At 38.0% G+C, this 13,599-nt stretch overlaps 2 protein-coding genes across 3 annotated transcripts in view; one reads left to right on the top strand and one right to left on the bottom strand.

Moving 5' to 3' along the window:
• Nucleotides 1-1,476, top strand: part of LOC140726882 (heat shock protein 105 kDa-like) — a 77,039-nt gene extending 75,563 nt beyond the window's left edge. For both annotated transcript variants that reach the window (XM_073043845.1, XM_073043844.1), the window contains one exon: nucleotides 89-1,476. In XM_073043845.1, coding sequence (XP_072899946.1) covers nucleotides 89-283 — 195 coding nt within the window. In that variant the 3' untranslated portion in view covers nucleotides 284-1,476. The remainder of the gene's footprint in view (nucleotides 1-88) is intronic.
• Nucleotides 1,477-5,544: 4,068 nt separating this feature from the next.
• Nucleotides 5,545-13,599, bottom strand: part of wdr95 (WD40 repeat domain 95) — a 105,434-nt gene continuing 97,379 nt past the window's right edge. Inside the window, exons 24-28 of the mRNA XM_073041931.1 lie at nucleotides 11,315-11,354; nucleotides 11,135-11,223; nucleotides 10,000-10,190; nucleotides 9,284-9,378; nucleotides 5,545-8,322 (exon numbers count right to left, since the gene is read on the bottom strand). Of these exons, the coding sequence (XP_072898032.1) occupies nucleotides 8,130-8,322; nucleotides 9,284-9,378; nucleotides 10,000-10,190; nucleotides 11,135-11,223; nucleotides 11,315-11,354 (608 nt within the window). The 3' untranslated portion in view covers nucleotides 5,545-8,129. The remainder of the gene's footprint in view (nucleotides 8,323-9,283; nucleotides 9,379-9,999; nucleotides 10,191-11,134; nucleotides 11,224-11,314; nucleotides 11,355-13,599) is intronic.

The following is a 13,599-nucleotide window of genomic DNA, read 5'->3' as shown; positions in this document are numbered from 1 at the left end:
ATTAATGGTTTTATAATAATGTGTAATGAATTTAAATGTGATGTCCAAATAACTCAAAATTTGCAATTTTATTAATCTTTCATCATAGGAGCTGGACAATATCTGCAATCCAATAGTCACTAAACCTAAGCCAAAGGTGGAGAATTCTAAAGAAGTAAATCAATCGAATATGAAAGTCAATTCTCAAAACGGAGGAGAGCCAATGGAGAATGAAAATGTTACCAAGGATACTGAAGTCTCACTCAAAAATGGTGAATGCACAACAAACATGGACCTGGATTAAACTATGAAGATTTAAAGGACACTGTTTTGCCTCTATTGCTTTTGAAGTCTCTAAATGTCCAGGCACATTCATTTATTCAAAAGAAAAACAACTTTTCTATTTTTCATTTAGGAACTGAGGATGTAGAGTTCAGTATTATGTATTGGTAAAGTGTTATATGTAAGATTCTTGTGGAATTGTAAATTTCTGTTGTTACCAATAGGGCATGATGCAGTTCTTTCTTATTTTGATGGAGCTTACTTCTGCATGAAGCATCTAATATTTCTCCAGCAACTATGGTATACTAAATGTTTATTTTTAAAGTTTTTGTGCAGTAGTAAGGCCTCACGGGACATATTCTAAGAATATATTAAACTGGATACGCTCTTTCTACCAATAAACATTCAACCTGAAGAACTAGTCCTTTTCTTCAACATTGTCTCTCCAAAATAGAATGCTATGTTTCTGGTCTCCCAGCCACAACAACAATTGAAAGTCAGGTTTATTTATCATTGGGGCTTGTATCAAACAATGCGTGGTATATTGCAGGACCTCCTATGGAATTCCTGGTATTTCTCTTTACAAGATATTTTCTTTAGCTGTTTTAACACTGCACACCAGGAAGAGGGCAAAGTGGAAAGTCTAAGTCCAAAATACAGCAGTAGAATTAGAAACTGGAATGCACAAGCCTGGAGGAGTTACAAGGGTCCACATCACCAGTGTCAGAAGTCTGAAGGTCAAACACATGATTAGTAAATCCAGTGGTTTAGGCCCAAAGTCCTGGGGTGAAGTCCAATGTGCGATGTCGGTTAGTATGAAAATCCAGTGACAGGGATTGGAGGCCAGGAGATGGCCCATCCTGGGGTTGGAGATGGTCTGTATGTCTGGGTTGGTGGGAAGGATGAGAAAATGTCTTGTTTTGCTCTTGTTCGTGTTTTTTGTTTGTGAGTTATTGGTACTGTGTTCTTGAAACAGTATGGAGCAATGATGGCTCTGGAACGTGTGGTAACACCTGTGAGCTGCCCCCAGCACCTCCTTCGGTGTGCTGATTTTTAATGCAGCGATCACTTCACTATATTTTAATGTACTTATGATAAATAAATCTGAATTGTCACCTAATACAGAATATGCATAGGCTTTGGTGAATTATGCATCAAACTGATGGAATTAAATCTCATCAAAGCAGCAATTAAAATCTAAGACTTGTTGCAAAAGATCTCAAGCATATTCATTCATCTGTTAACACTTTGATCTTCCTGTATTTATTACGATGCAAAGTACTTGGAAATTGACAATTGTACTATAAGAAATTTACAAGTTTTTATATAAATAGCTTTTTGATTATTTTATTGGAAAAGTGAAAAACTATACAGTAAAATGAGAAACTATACAGTAAAATAGACTGTCAGTAAAAGTTAACCAATTAACATCTATTATAAATGTTTGATAGAAAAATAACTAGCAGGTATACTAAAACCCTTCTTCCATATTGTATCTGTTTTGCCTCTAAACTATTTCAATAGCAACATCAGAAGTTTAAAGGTATCAATGTTTCTGGCAACTCAACTGTCAAAATTGAGTAAACAGGAAAACATACATATATTAAAACACACAAAGTACACAAAAATATAAAAGACGAAAGGTGAAAAGACAATAAATTCTAATGAGAATGTCCCAGACTTTAAGCAAGCAATAAGAGAAACAAAGATTATGAAAGTAAACTAGAACAAAAAATTTTTTTAAAGTTAAATTTTTATAATCATCTAAAGCAGAAAAAGGTGAACGCAGGTCCCTTGGAAGATGAAAAGGGAGAATTAATACTGAATGATATGGAAATAGTCAAAGCATCGAATGAGTATTTTATGTCAGTCTTCATGTGAAGACATGTATAACATGCCAAAGAGATGTTAAGAATGACGTGAGATTAGGACCTCCATACAATCACTTGTTAAAAGGTGGCTCTTCACAAAGGTAGGTAAGTCTGCTGGTCCTGAGAGAATGTATTCAAAGGTTCTGAAGAAATGGTGAAAGTTATAGTAAAGCACGTGATCATTTCTTAAAATACTCTGGGCAAGTCCCAGCAGATTGAAAGACAGTGAATGGCACACCTAGGTTTAAAAAAGGAGGCAGGCAAAAGTTAGGAAACTATGGGCTCATGGCTTAACATCTGTGGTCAGAAAAGTGTTTTAAGCTATCATGAAGGATGAAATAGTGAGATAATCCGTTTATAAGTGGTTCCATCAGGCAGACACAGCAAGGATTCAGGAAGGGAAGCTGACAACCTTAATCGAGTACTTTGATGATATAATGAGCATAGCGAATAGAGGGGGGATGAGCGTATGTTGCATACTTGAATTTCCGTAAGACATTCAATAAAGTGCCACCTAATTGAGTTATCCATAAGACAAGGATGCAGGGAGTTAGGGTAATGTATTAGTATGGTCTTATGGTGAACCAATAGAAGGCAGAGAGTTGGAATAAATGGATATTACACTGGTTGGCAATCAGTCGTGTATGGAGTGCCACAGGAGTCACTGACAATTTGGAAAAGGGAACCACGTGTAGTTGACACCAAATTGAATGAAAAAGCAAATTGTGCAGAGGATGTGGAGAGTCTGCAGATTGTGTTGTACTGAGGGACTAGGGAGTGCATGCAAATGAATCAAATGTAACATGTTACAAGAAGGCAAGTGGAATGTTGGCCTTTATTACCAGAGAAATTGTATTTAAGAGCAGGGAGGTTTTGCTGGTGAGGCAGCACCTGAAGTACTATATGCAGGTTTGATCTCCTTACTTGGGAAAAGATACAATGGCTTTGGAGTGCAGAGGTTCACCAGGTTGACATCAGAAATGAATGGTTAAACCCCCGAAGAGAAATTGAGTCAAGGTGATTACACTCATTGGAATTCAGAAGAATGGGGGTGGGGGGGGGGGGGGGAATCATAGCAACATATAGAATAATGAGGTAGTGGTTATCTTATTAAATATATTTAAGACACAGTTAAATAAATTCTTGCATAGTAGGGGAATTAAAGGTTATGAGGAAAGGCCAGGCAGGTGGAACTGAGTCCATGCCCTTGTTGAATGGTGATGTAGGCTTGACGGATGAGATGGCCTATGTTTAGAAATGTAATGGTTGAAAACTCAGCCGCTGAGTATGATGGCAACAGAATGCGAAGACGTGAAGAAAACAAAAGTTGAGAAAGGCTCAAGAAGGCTGCAAATCCAGGGAAGATTGAGAAATCTGTGAAGAGAAAAATGTGTATTTATATGGTGCCTTTGACATTTAGGATGCTCCAGGAATTTGACAACTGATGAAAAACTTTTGAAAGGAAGGTACTGTAGTGGGAATGTTTGCCTATTTGCCAACAGCAAACTCCAGTGTAATGTTAACCAATATTATTTTGATGATTGCGATCATGATGGCTGAGGGATACATCACCTCGAAAAATTATTTGGAGCAAAGATCCAGTGAAGGCTAATGCAAACATGGCCTAGATGGTTGACAATTTAAATTGGGTTCTGGGACAAGAAGTTCAGCTTGAGTGATCTGGAATATGCAAAACAGAAAACATTCTAGAGATTGACAAATAAAAGATGGAGAATGGCGACTCTTCCATGAATAGGAGAGGATAGAATTGAAGGTAAAGGTGGGGAATTTAAAAAAATGCTCAAGTGGCTAACAAGTTGCACTTCAATATACCAATGATAAGTTCAAAGGAAAACAAAAAAATCATGAGACCATAAGATACAGGAGCAGAAATAGGCCATTCAGCCCATTGAGTCTGCTCCATCATTCAATCATGGTCTGATCCAATTCTTCCCATCATCCCCACTCACCTGCCTTCTCCCCATACTCTTTGATGCCCTGGCTAATCAAGAATCTTATCTATCTCTGCCTTAAATGCACCCAATTACTTGGCCCCCACAGCCGCTCATAGCAACAAATTCCACAGATTTACCACCCTCTAACTACAGTAATTTCTCCGCATCTCTGTTCTAAATGGACGTCCTTTAAACCTGAAGTCATGCCCTCTTGTCCCTACCATGGGAAATAACTTTGCATATCTTATCTGTTCAGGTCTTTTAACAAACAGAGTGTTTATATGAGATCTCCCTCATTCCCCTGAACTCCAGGGAACACAGCCCAAGAGCTGCCAGATGTTCCTCTTATGGTAACCCTTTTATTCCTGGAATCATTCTCATGGACCTTCTCTGAACCCTCTCTGATGTCAGTATATCCTTTCTGAAATAAGGAGACCAAAACTGCACACAGTACTCCAAGTGCCTTATAGAGCCTCAACATCACATCCCTGCTCTTCTGTATCTCTAGAAATGAATGCCAACATTTCATTCGCCCTCTTCACCACCAACTCAACCTGGAGGTTAACCTTTAGGGTATCCTGCACAAGGACTCCCAAGTCCCTTTGCATCTCTGCATTTTGAATTCTCTCCCCATCTAAACAATAGTCTGTCCATTTATTTCTTCTGCAAAATGTACATGACCATATACTTTCCAGCATTGTAGTTCATTTGCCACTTCTTTTCCCATCCCCCTAAACTATCTAAGTCTCTCTGCGGGCTCTCTGTTTCCTCAACACTACCCGCTCCTCCACCTATCTTTGCATCATAGGCAAATTTAGCCACAAATCCATTAATCCCATAGTCCAATTCATTGACATACATCGTAAAAAGCAGCGGTCCCAACACCAACCCCTGCAGAACTCCACTGGTAGCCAGCAGCCAGCTAGAATAGGATCCCTTTATTCCCACTCTGTTTTCTGCCAATCAGCCAATGCTCCATCCACGCTAGTAACTTCCCTGTAATTCCACGAGCTCTTATCTTGTTAAGCAGCCTCATGTGCAGCACCTTGTCAAAGGCCTTCTGAAAATCCAAGTACACCACATCTACTGCATCTCCTTTATTTACCCTGTTTGTAATTTCCAAAAAAAAAATTGCAGTAGGTTAGTCAGGCAGGATTTTCCTTTCAGGAAATCATGCTGGCTTTGACCTAACTTGTCTTGTGCCTCCATGTACTTCGTAATCTCATGCCTAACAATCAATTCCAACAACTCCCCAACCACTGATGTCAGGCTAACAGGTCTATAGTTTCCTTTCTGCTGTCTCCCACCCTTCTTAAATAGAGGAGTAACATTTGCAGTTTTCCAGTCATCCAGTACATTGCCAGAATCTATCGATTCTTTTTTTTTTCTTTTTTTTAAATTGTGTTTTCAAATAGTTACAGAATAAAAGTATGTGAAAAAGAAAATATGTGTTACCCATCCCCCCTCCCCTTAACCCCTCCCCCCTAACATCCCTACTGAAAGAAAAAAGAAAGAAAGAAAGAAAAAAGGAATGCCTGGATATGAGAAGATCCCCACATGCTCCACGGAGTTCGTAATAACTTTAGTATATATATTTATTTCTTTCCCCAAGTAACCAATTATTTCATCTTCGGAGCACCTATATATTTAATCCTGTCTTTTGTAAATAAGGGCGCCAAATTTTCAAAAATGTTTCATATTTATCTCTTAAATTATAAGTAATTTTTTCAAGTGGAATACAGCCATAAATTTCTTTCTTCCAACAATCTATACTTAAATATGTATCCAATTTCCAAGTAACTGCAATAGCTTTTTTGGCTACTGCCAATGCAATTTTTATAAATTCTTTCTGATATTTATTCAATTTGGATATCGGTTTTATCCCTTCAATATCACCTAGTACAAGTAATATTGGATTATGTGGAAGTTGTATTCCAATAATTTGTTCCAGTAAAACTCTTAAATTTGTCCAAAAAGGTTGAATTTTAGAACAAGACCAAGTAGAATGTAAAAAAGTACCAATTTCTTGGTTACATCGGAAACACTGATCAGATAAATTTGGGTTTATTACCGAAACCCAATGAAATAGAAACTTTAATTCAAAAAGGAAAGACTAAAAAATTTATCTCTTGTATGTATAATTTGATTCAAAAACAGGCAATTAAACGAGGAGTCCATAAGTCAAGACAAAAATGGGAAAGTGATTTGAATATTAAAATTGAAGAAAAAAATTGGTCAAGACTATGTCTTGAGAGTATGACAAATACAATAAATGTCCAATTAAGATTAGTGCAATACAATTTTTTACATCAACTATATATTACACCACAAAAAATAAATTAATTAAACCCAAATTTATCTGATCAGTGTTTTCGATGTAATCTATCGATTCTTGAAAGATTATTGTTAATGCCTCCGCAATCTCTCCAGCTACTTCCTTCAGAACCCAAAGGTGCATTCCATCAGGTCCAGGAGATTTATCCATCCTCAGACCATTAAGCTTCCTGAGCACCTTCTCAGTTGTGATTTTCACTGCACAAACTTCACTTCCCTGACACTCTTGAATGTCTGGTATACTGCAGGTGTCTTCAACTGTGAAAACTGATGCAAAATATGCATTCGGTTCCTCTGCCATCTCTGTGTCTCTCATTACAGTATCTCCAGCACCATTTTCTATTGGTCCTATATCTACCCTCAACTCTCTTTTACCCTTTACATACTTAAAAAAGCTTTTAGTATCTTCTTTGATATTAGTCGCAAACTTCCTTTCATATTTCATCTTTTCCTTCCTGATGACCTTCTTAATTTCCTTCTGCAAATTTTTAAAAGCTTCCCAATCCTTTATCTTCTCATTAGCTCAGGCTTCCTGTTTTGCTTTTACTTTGACTTCACTTCTCAGTTAATGGTAGTGTCCTTCTTACATTTGAAAATTTCTTCTTATTGGCAATATACCTGACTTGCACTTCCCTCATTTTTCGCAGAAACTCCATCCGTTGCTGCTCTGCTGTCCTTCCTGCTGGTGTCCCTTTCCAGTCAAACTTGGCCAGTTCCCCTCTTAGGTCATTGTAATTTCCTTTATTCCACTGAAATACCAACACTTCGGAATTTAGTTTCTCCTTCTCAAATTTCAAAATGAACTCGATCATATTGTGATCACTAATCCCTAAAGGTTCCTTAAACTTAAGCTTTCTTATCACCTCCGGATCATTGCACAACACCTAATCCAGCACAGCTGATCCCCTAGAGGGCTCAACAACAAGCTGTTCTAAAAAGCCATCCCTTAGACATTTTACAAATTCTTTCTCTTGAGGTCCAGTACTGGCCTGGTTTTCCCAATCCACTTTCATGTTAAAATCCACAATGATTATCATGACATTGGCCTTCTGACACGCCTTTTCTATCTCCTGCTGTAAATTGTAATCCACATCCCGGCTGCTGTTTGGAGGCCTGTATACAAATGCCATTAGGGTCCTTTTACCCTTGACATTTCTTAACTCAATCCATAGAGACTCTACACCTTCCAATCCTATGTCATCTCTTCCTAATGATTTAATATTATTTCTTATTAACAAGGCCACACCATCCTCTCTGCCTACTAACCTATCACAGTGGCAATGGGCATATTCAGCAAAGGCAGGAGACTACCCTCCACCATCAGATTTCAGAAGAATCCATGAATGCTACCTCACTATTTTACTCTTTTTTGCACTATTTATTTACTTTATATTTCTTATTGCAAAGTATAGTTCATTTTTACGTGTTGTACTGCTGCTGCAAAGCAGCACATTTCACAGCATAATGTCAGCGATAATAAACCTGATTCTGAGATAGGAAAGGAGAAAAAAAGGAGTTGAGGTTAAAAAAATAACTTAGAAGAGACAGGGTCAAGAAGAATTGGGAACATGATGAAGAGACAACTGACTAGGAGTAAGATCTGGTCTGTATCACAGCCTCAGTCATACAGACACAATTAAATACAACAATATTAGCTTCAAATAACAAATTAAATTCAGGGGAAATCAAACATCTTCCAGATAAATGCTTATGCACAGGCTTGGAGGTCAACGGTACTCTCTTTAAAGCAAATATCATATGGATCTGTGCTTCCTGTTGACAGGTTAGGTTTTTCACAAGGATCTGGGGTACTAATTTCAAAATAATTTAGAGTATGATATGCAGAGGGGCCTCCATGGTTCAGTGGCCTGTTCAAACTCTTATATCTTTCTTGCCGAAGTCTACAAAAAAGAAAAAAAAATTATTATTACTAAACTGTTCTTCATTTGTTCACTAGCTGATGAAAATGAGAAGTTCCTATAGTGCTACAAATCCAATTTTTTTTTTTTGCTCTAGTGTTTTCCAACAGCTACCTGCCTACAGGTGTCACTCCAGAAAATCCCAACTAAAAATGTGTAGTGAAGCTATATCAGATTCATTGAATTATGTTACTAATAGCAAACAGTGTACAGTATCCCAGAGCTTACACAACACTTACAATGAATCTTTTAAGATAATCACTTCACATTGTACAATTTGCATAATATAACCCAGCTCAAGAGATTCTCTAGTTGTTCCATGCGACCCAGGTTCAATCCAGACTTCCAGTGTTGTGTTTCTGTGGAAAATGCCACATTTTCCCTGTAACTTTGTGGGTTTCCTCCAGTGTTCTCCCACATCCCAAAAACATGCTGATATTTGTAGACCTTGGTTTAGAATGTAGTCACCACATATTGAACAATTTCCCAATAATTCTGAAGATTTGCTCCTCTCCCATGAGAAAGATGGTAAAGAGAAGAAACAACATTATAGCAAGGAAGATCGAGAAAAGAAAATGTTTGGAAAATGATGTAGCCTCGTTTGACACTGGGATTGATCCAGCTGTAGGTACAGCTAATATCATCTCCATGGCAATGTGAGACTACCATTGACATATCACTTTATCAGTACAGATAAAGGTCCCATGAATCAGATCAAAAATGCCTTTGCTACTGCTTGCCTATCAATCACCAGTGTCTGTGCTGCATGCTGGTTGGGTTTCTACCATGCTTTTAAAGGGATTAAACCAGAGTGACAATGAAAAGGGGATGCTAAAATATCAAGATTTTTTTGTGGGATCTTTTGAGTTCGACAGTAGCGTTACACCAAATACAGGGAAAGTCAAATTTCTAGGCAACACAATCTCAAAACCAAAGGTATTACCTTTTGCCAAGATTGTTCTGGGATGTCATCTTCTTTATTTTTTCTTTGATATCTTCATCTGAAATGATCACTTTTGAAGAACTGTGCTGTAGATTCTAAAATATAGGATGCAAGAAGACTACTTAGCCTTATTTTACTGCTCACAAGCTGTTTTAAGTTCTCATAACATCTTTAATTTTTTTACATTGGTCTATTTTTGTGATATCAATGAATTAGACCATATTTAATAATGTATACTTTGGCAAAAAATGATTTCATTATTAACATTTGTACACCACTTGTACATCTCTATTCTAAGAAGAATGAAAAATTACTTTGAATTTCTATCCAATAAGTTGAACTAATTTTACCTCCCTCAGCAATTTTCTATCTATTACCTAAGTTATTAGAGACAGTTTGCAATAATCAATTCACCATGAAATGAAATATTTCTCATATAAATATGTTCTTATGACAGAGGGGTCCATTCAACTCATTAAGTGCATACTGACTCTCAGAATAGACCCAGGAATCCCTTTCCTCCAATTATATTCCCAACTACCTCCTCTCTCTTCCACGTCCATCATCACCAGAGGCAAGTCATAGCAGCTATTCAACCTATTGGGGTGACTTTGAGATGAAACTGGTGCTCTTTGTGGAAACAATGATTCACAATAAACGTAGATATTTTAGATGTACTATATTATTTTTATTGGCCTTTCAAACCATCTCCAAACCTTTAATGTCATAATCTGTTTATTTTCTTCACTTTGGCTTAAATTGACATGCTGTGTTACAGAGGCCTCTTCTTCCAACAACGGGTGAATGGGCAAGCTGAGTGGATCCACCAGAATCTCATAGGGAACCATTGGGTGCATCCACGATGCAGGAGCATAAATGTCCCATGGCTGTGGCTGCCCAAAAGTACCTTAGGAAAAGAACATGTTAAACAGGCATATTAAATACGCGAGAACGATTACAAGATTATATACTTTCAAACTGTCAGATAAACAAGCCCTTTTTTAACAGTCTAATTGCAGGAATAAGGCTAAATTTTGCAACATATTTTCAATCAGACAATTATTAAAACATGGACGAGGAGGAGAACGAGATGAAAATAGCAGTGGAATGAGAAGAGGAGGACATAACAAAGATGTACAGGGAGCGTGGAGAGGACTACAAGAGAAAGAGGGAAAGAAGCTGATGACGGAGGAGAAAGCAAAGGGATACAGATATCAAATGGATATAATGGGGAGAGCAAAACAAAGGCAGGGAAATTGCTTCAGAGTCGGGGTGATTAGAGCCCCCAAAAGGGTAACGGAAAGTCTCATTCTTGGTAAGGAGGGTGCAAGATTGATTCAGAACGTTAGTTTGGAGCAATGGGGGCAAGGACTGGGAAGGGAGGGGAGTAGGCAAACAAGGCCCATTGTTAAAACTTGATGCCATCATGTCAGAGAGTTAAATCCCAGTGAGAGAAGGTGACGTTTTACCAAGTGCAACACTCGGGCAGAGAACTGGCAGATTTCTGATATGTTTGATTTCTAGATGGTTAAATGTTGTACTGCTTCCCAAGCCTGATAACTCTGGTTCTTTATATCTATTTTGTGCATCAAATTATTGTGGAAGTTTGTTGTGTTTGAATGGCTAATAACAGTAATAATACTTTTTTAAATGATTGGCTAATAAGTCCCTTGAAATCTGGCTGCTAATAAATGCAATTTTTTTCATTTTACACCTTTAATATTCACATCAAACTATTGCAATTGTTCAACATTACATCTGAATGTTTACTATTTCATGATATTTTAGTTAGCAGAACACATGAGACCAACAACTAGAGTATTAGCCTTTAGTTATTGCATCAGTAATTACCAATTAATTCACCATCCATGCTCCACAGTCGTACAGTACCCTCAGAAGCAGAAGTCACCATCAAATTTTGTTCTTCTATCAGTTCCATGCTGGAACAAAAAAAATTAAAACTTATTATCATTAAACTAAAAGAAATGGAGGTTTTTAGAACTTAAAGCAAAGTTTATTGTGCATTCTTACCAAGTAATACTGCTTACATGGGCTCTCCAGTAGTTAAGAACTATACCACAATGAAAAAGACAAGGCAGTTAAGTTAGTACTAACAAAATGTAATATTCAGCAGTTTTTTCTCATTACACAATGCTTTTTTTCTACACACAGGTAGCACATCTGACAGGTGATGTAAAAAGAATGAAAGCAAAAAAAATCATAATGCTATTCAGAAGATCTGACATCCACAACCAATCCGTGGAGCTGAGTTTGGAGAAAACCACCCACGTTGTGCTTTTTCGCAAAGTGAACCCCTACAAATGGAGATGTGTTCCTACGGGATGTTTTTCTTCCAACGATAATGATGAGTAGCAGAACTGCTACTTCGTGGCTGAGGATTAGGGTGGGCGGGGGCAAGTTCTCCAATGGTCAAAACAGTAAAAACCCATGGAATCCAAGTTAAAAATCTTCAGTTCCAAAATTGCCTCAGTAACAGGAGAAAACAACATTAATGATCATGTTTTGAGTTTGGAAGGCCATGGAGTTCAGTTGTATTTCTCATGCTTTTTGTTTTGCATGTTAATCATTAAGATTTAAATGCCATGTCATGATTTAGAACATGACATAAAAATAGTCATGTGATGTACCCTAGTTAATGAATCTTAATCTGCAGAAGAGTGAATTAATGCTATTGTGGAGTAAACCAGGCATAAGAATATATGTTTCCATAAATAAGGGAAGAGATACTAAATCCAGTAGGGGCTTAGAAGTGGATTGTTCCTAAGGACTGAATGGGATTTATTCCAGGCTGTAAAGGTGGGCAAAGGAAGAGATTGCTGGTGGTCAGGCTGAGAATTTTATATCTTCCCTGGACACAAATGAGGCACCAAGTGACTGGAGGACAACTGTGGCTCTGCCCCTTTTCAAGAAAGGCAGCAGGGAAAGGCCTGGTAATCAGAAAAAGATTTAATATCACTGGCATACGTTGTGAAATTTGTTTTGTGGCAGCAAGGCAGAGCAATATATAGAAACATTATAAATTACAATTCCAGACATCGAGGTAACTACAGATGTGTGAGGCTAACAACAGATACTGGAAACAGTTCTCAGAGAGAGGGTTAAGGGTCAAGGGTCAAATAGAAATGCAGGGTTTAATGACAGGGAACATACAATAGCTTTCTCAAATGTACATCTTGTCCAGCTAATTGACTGAATGTTGAGGTAATAAAGTTTATCAGTGAGGGCAGGGCAGCAGATGAGATTTACATGGACTTTAGTAAGGCTCCCATAGGAGATTGGCCCCATAGGTTAGGGCCTATGGAAGTTAGATCTAAAATTAGCTTGGCAATAGAATGCAGTGGTGATAGTAGAGGGTTGATTTTGCAATTAGATGCCTGTGTGCCACTAAGAATCAGAGGAGAAACTTACTCTTTATAACATATGTAAATGACATGGATGTGGGCCAGGGTGGCAAGATAAGTTCATGATGAATATAGAGTTGTTGACAGTATGGAAGCTGGGCTCATTTTGTTATCAAAATATTAATGTGTTGGTGAAATGGACTGAAAAATGACAGGTGGAATTTAGTGTAAGGTGATGGATTTTGGTAGTCCTAATAAGGCTAGGACATACACCATGAATGTTAGGGAGTATTAAGGAACAGAGGGATCTTGGAATACAATGTCATATATCCTTAAAGGAGGCAAGATGTTCAGGAAGGCATAGAGCATATATGTCAAACTCAAGGCCCGCGGGCCAAATCCGGCCCGCAGTAGAATTATCTTTGGCCCGTGAGATAATATCTAATTACTATTAAAGCTGGCCCCAGTAATCGAAGCGCCTATGGCGTATGATATGGCTAATGCTGAGTTTATTCAGGTACCAGGTTTTCAGGGTTTTTAGTGTTTATTCGGCAGTCTTGCTCAGCAGTCTTCTTCATAAGAAACGGAATTTGTAAAGTGAAACACTTTGTAGTTATAGCAGAGACTGAGACACATGAGAGCAGGCTGAAAAAACGGAGGCAACTAAAGCTGCGTTCGCACGCGTCCGACTGATCCGGCCCGCATGAAGCTGCATTTTGCTCAATCCGGCCCGTGACCTAAAATGAGTTTGACACCCCTGGCATAGAGGATATGGGCCTTCAATAGTAAGGCCACTGAATACAGAAGCAGAGATGTTAAGTTTCAATTTTACAAAACCTTGTCAGACCTCAGCTGGAATACTGGATGGAGTTCTGGTCACCATGTGGCAGGAAGGAGATAATAATGCTGGAGAAGAATGCAGAGAACATTCTCTGGGATGAAGCAGTTCAGTTA

This window comes from Hemitrygon akajei, chromosome 4, assembly GCF_048418815.1.
Source record: "Hemitrygon akajei chromosome 4, sHemAka1.3, whole genome shotgun sequence".
Classification (NCBI taxonomy): Eukaryota; Metazoa; Chordata; class Chondrichthyes; order Myliobatiformes; family Dasyatidae; genus Hemitrygon; species Hemitrygon akajei.
Note: the sequence above shows the minus strand (reverse complement) of the source record. Positions and strands in the feature narration are given on the sequence as shown.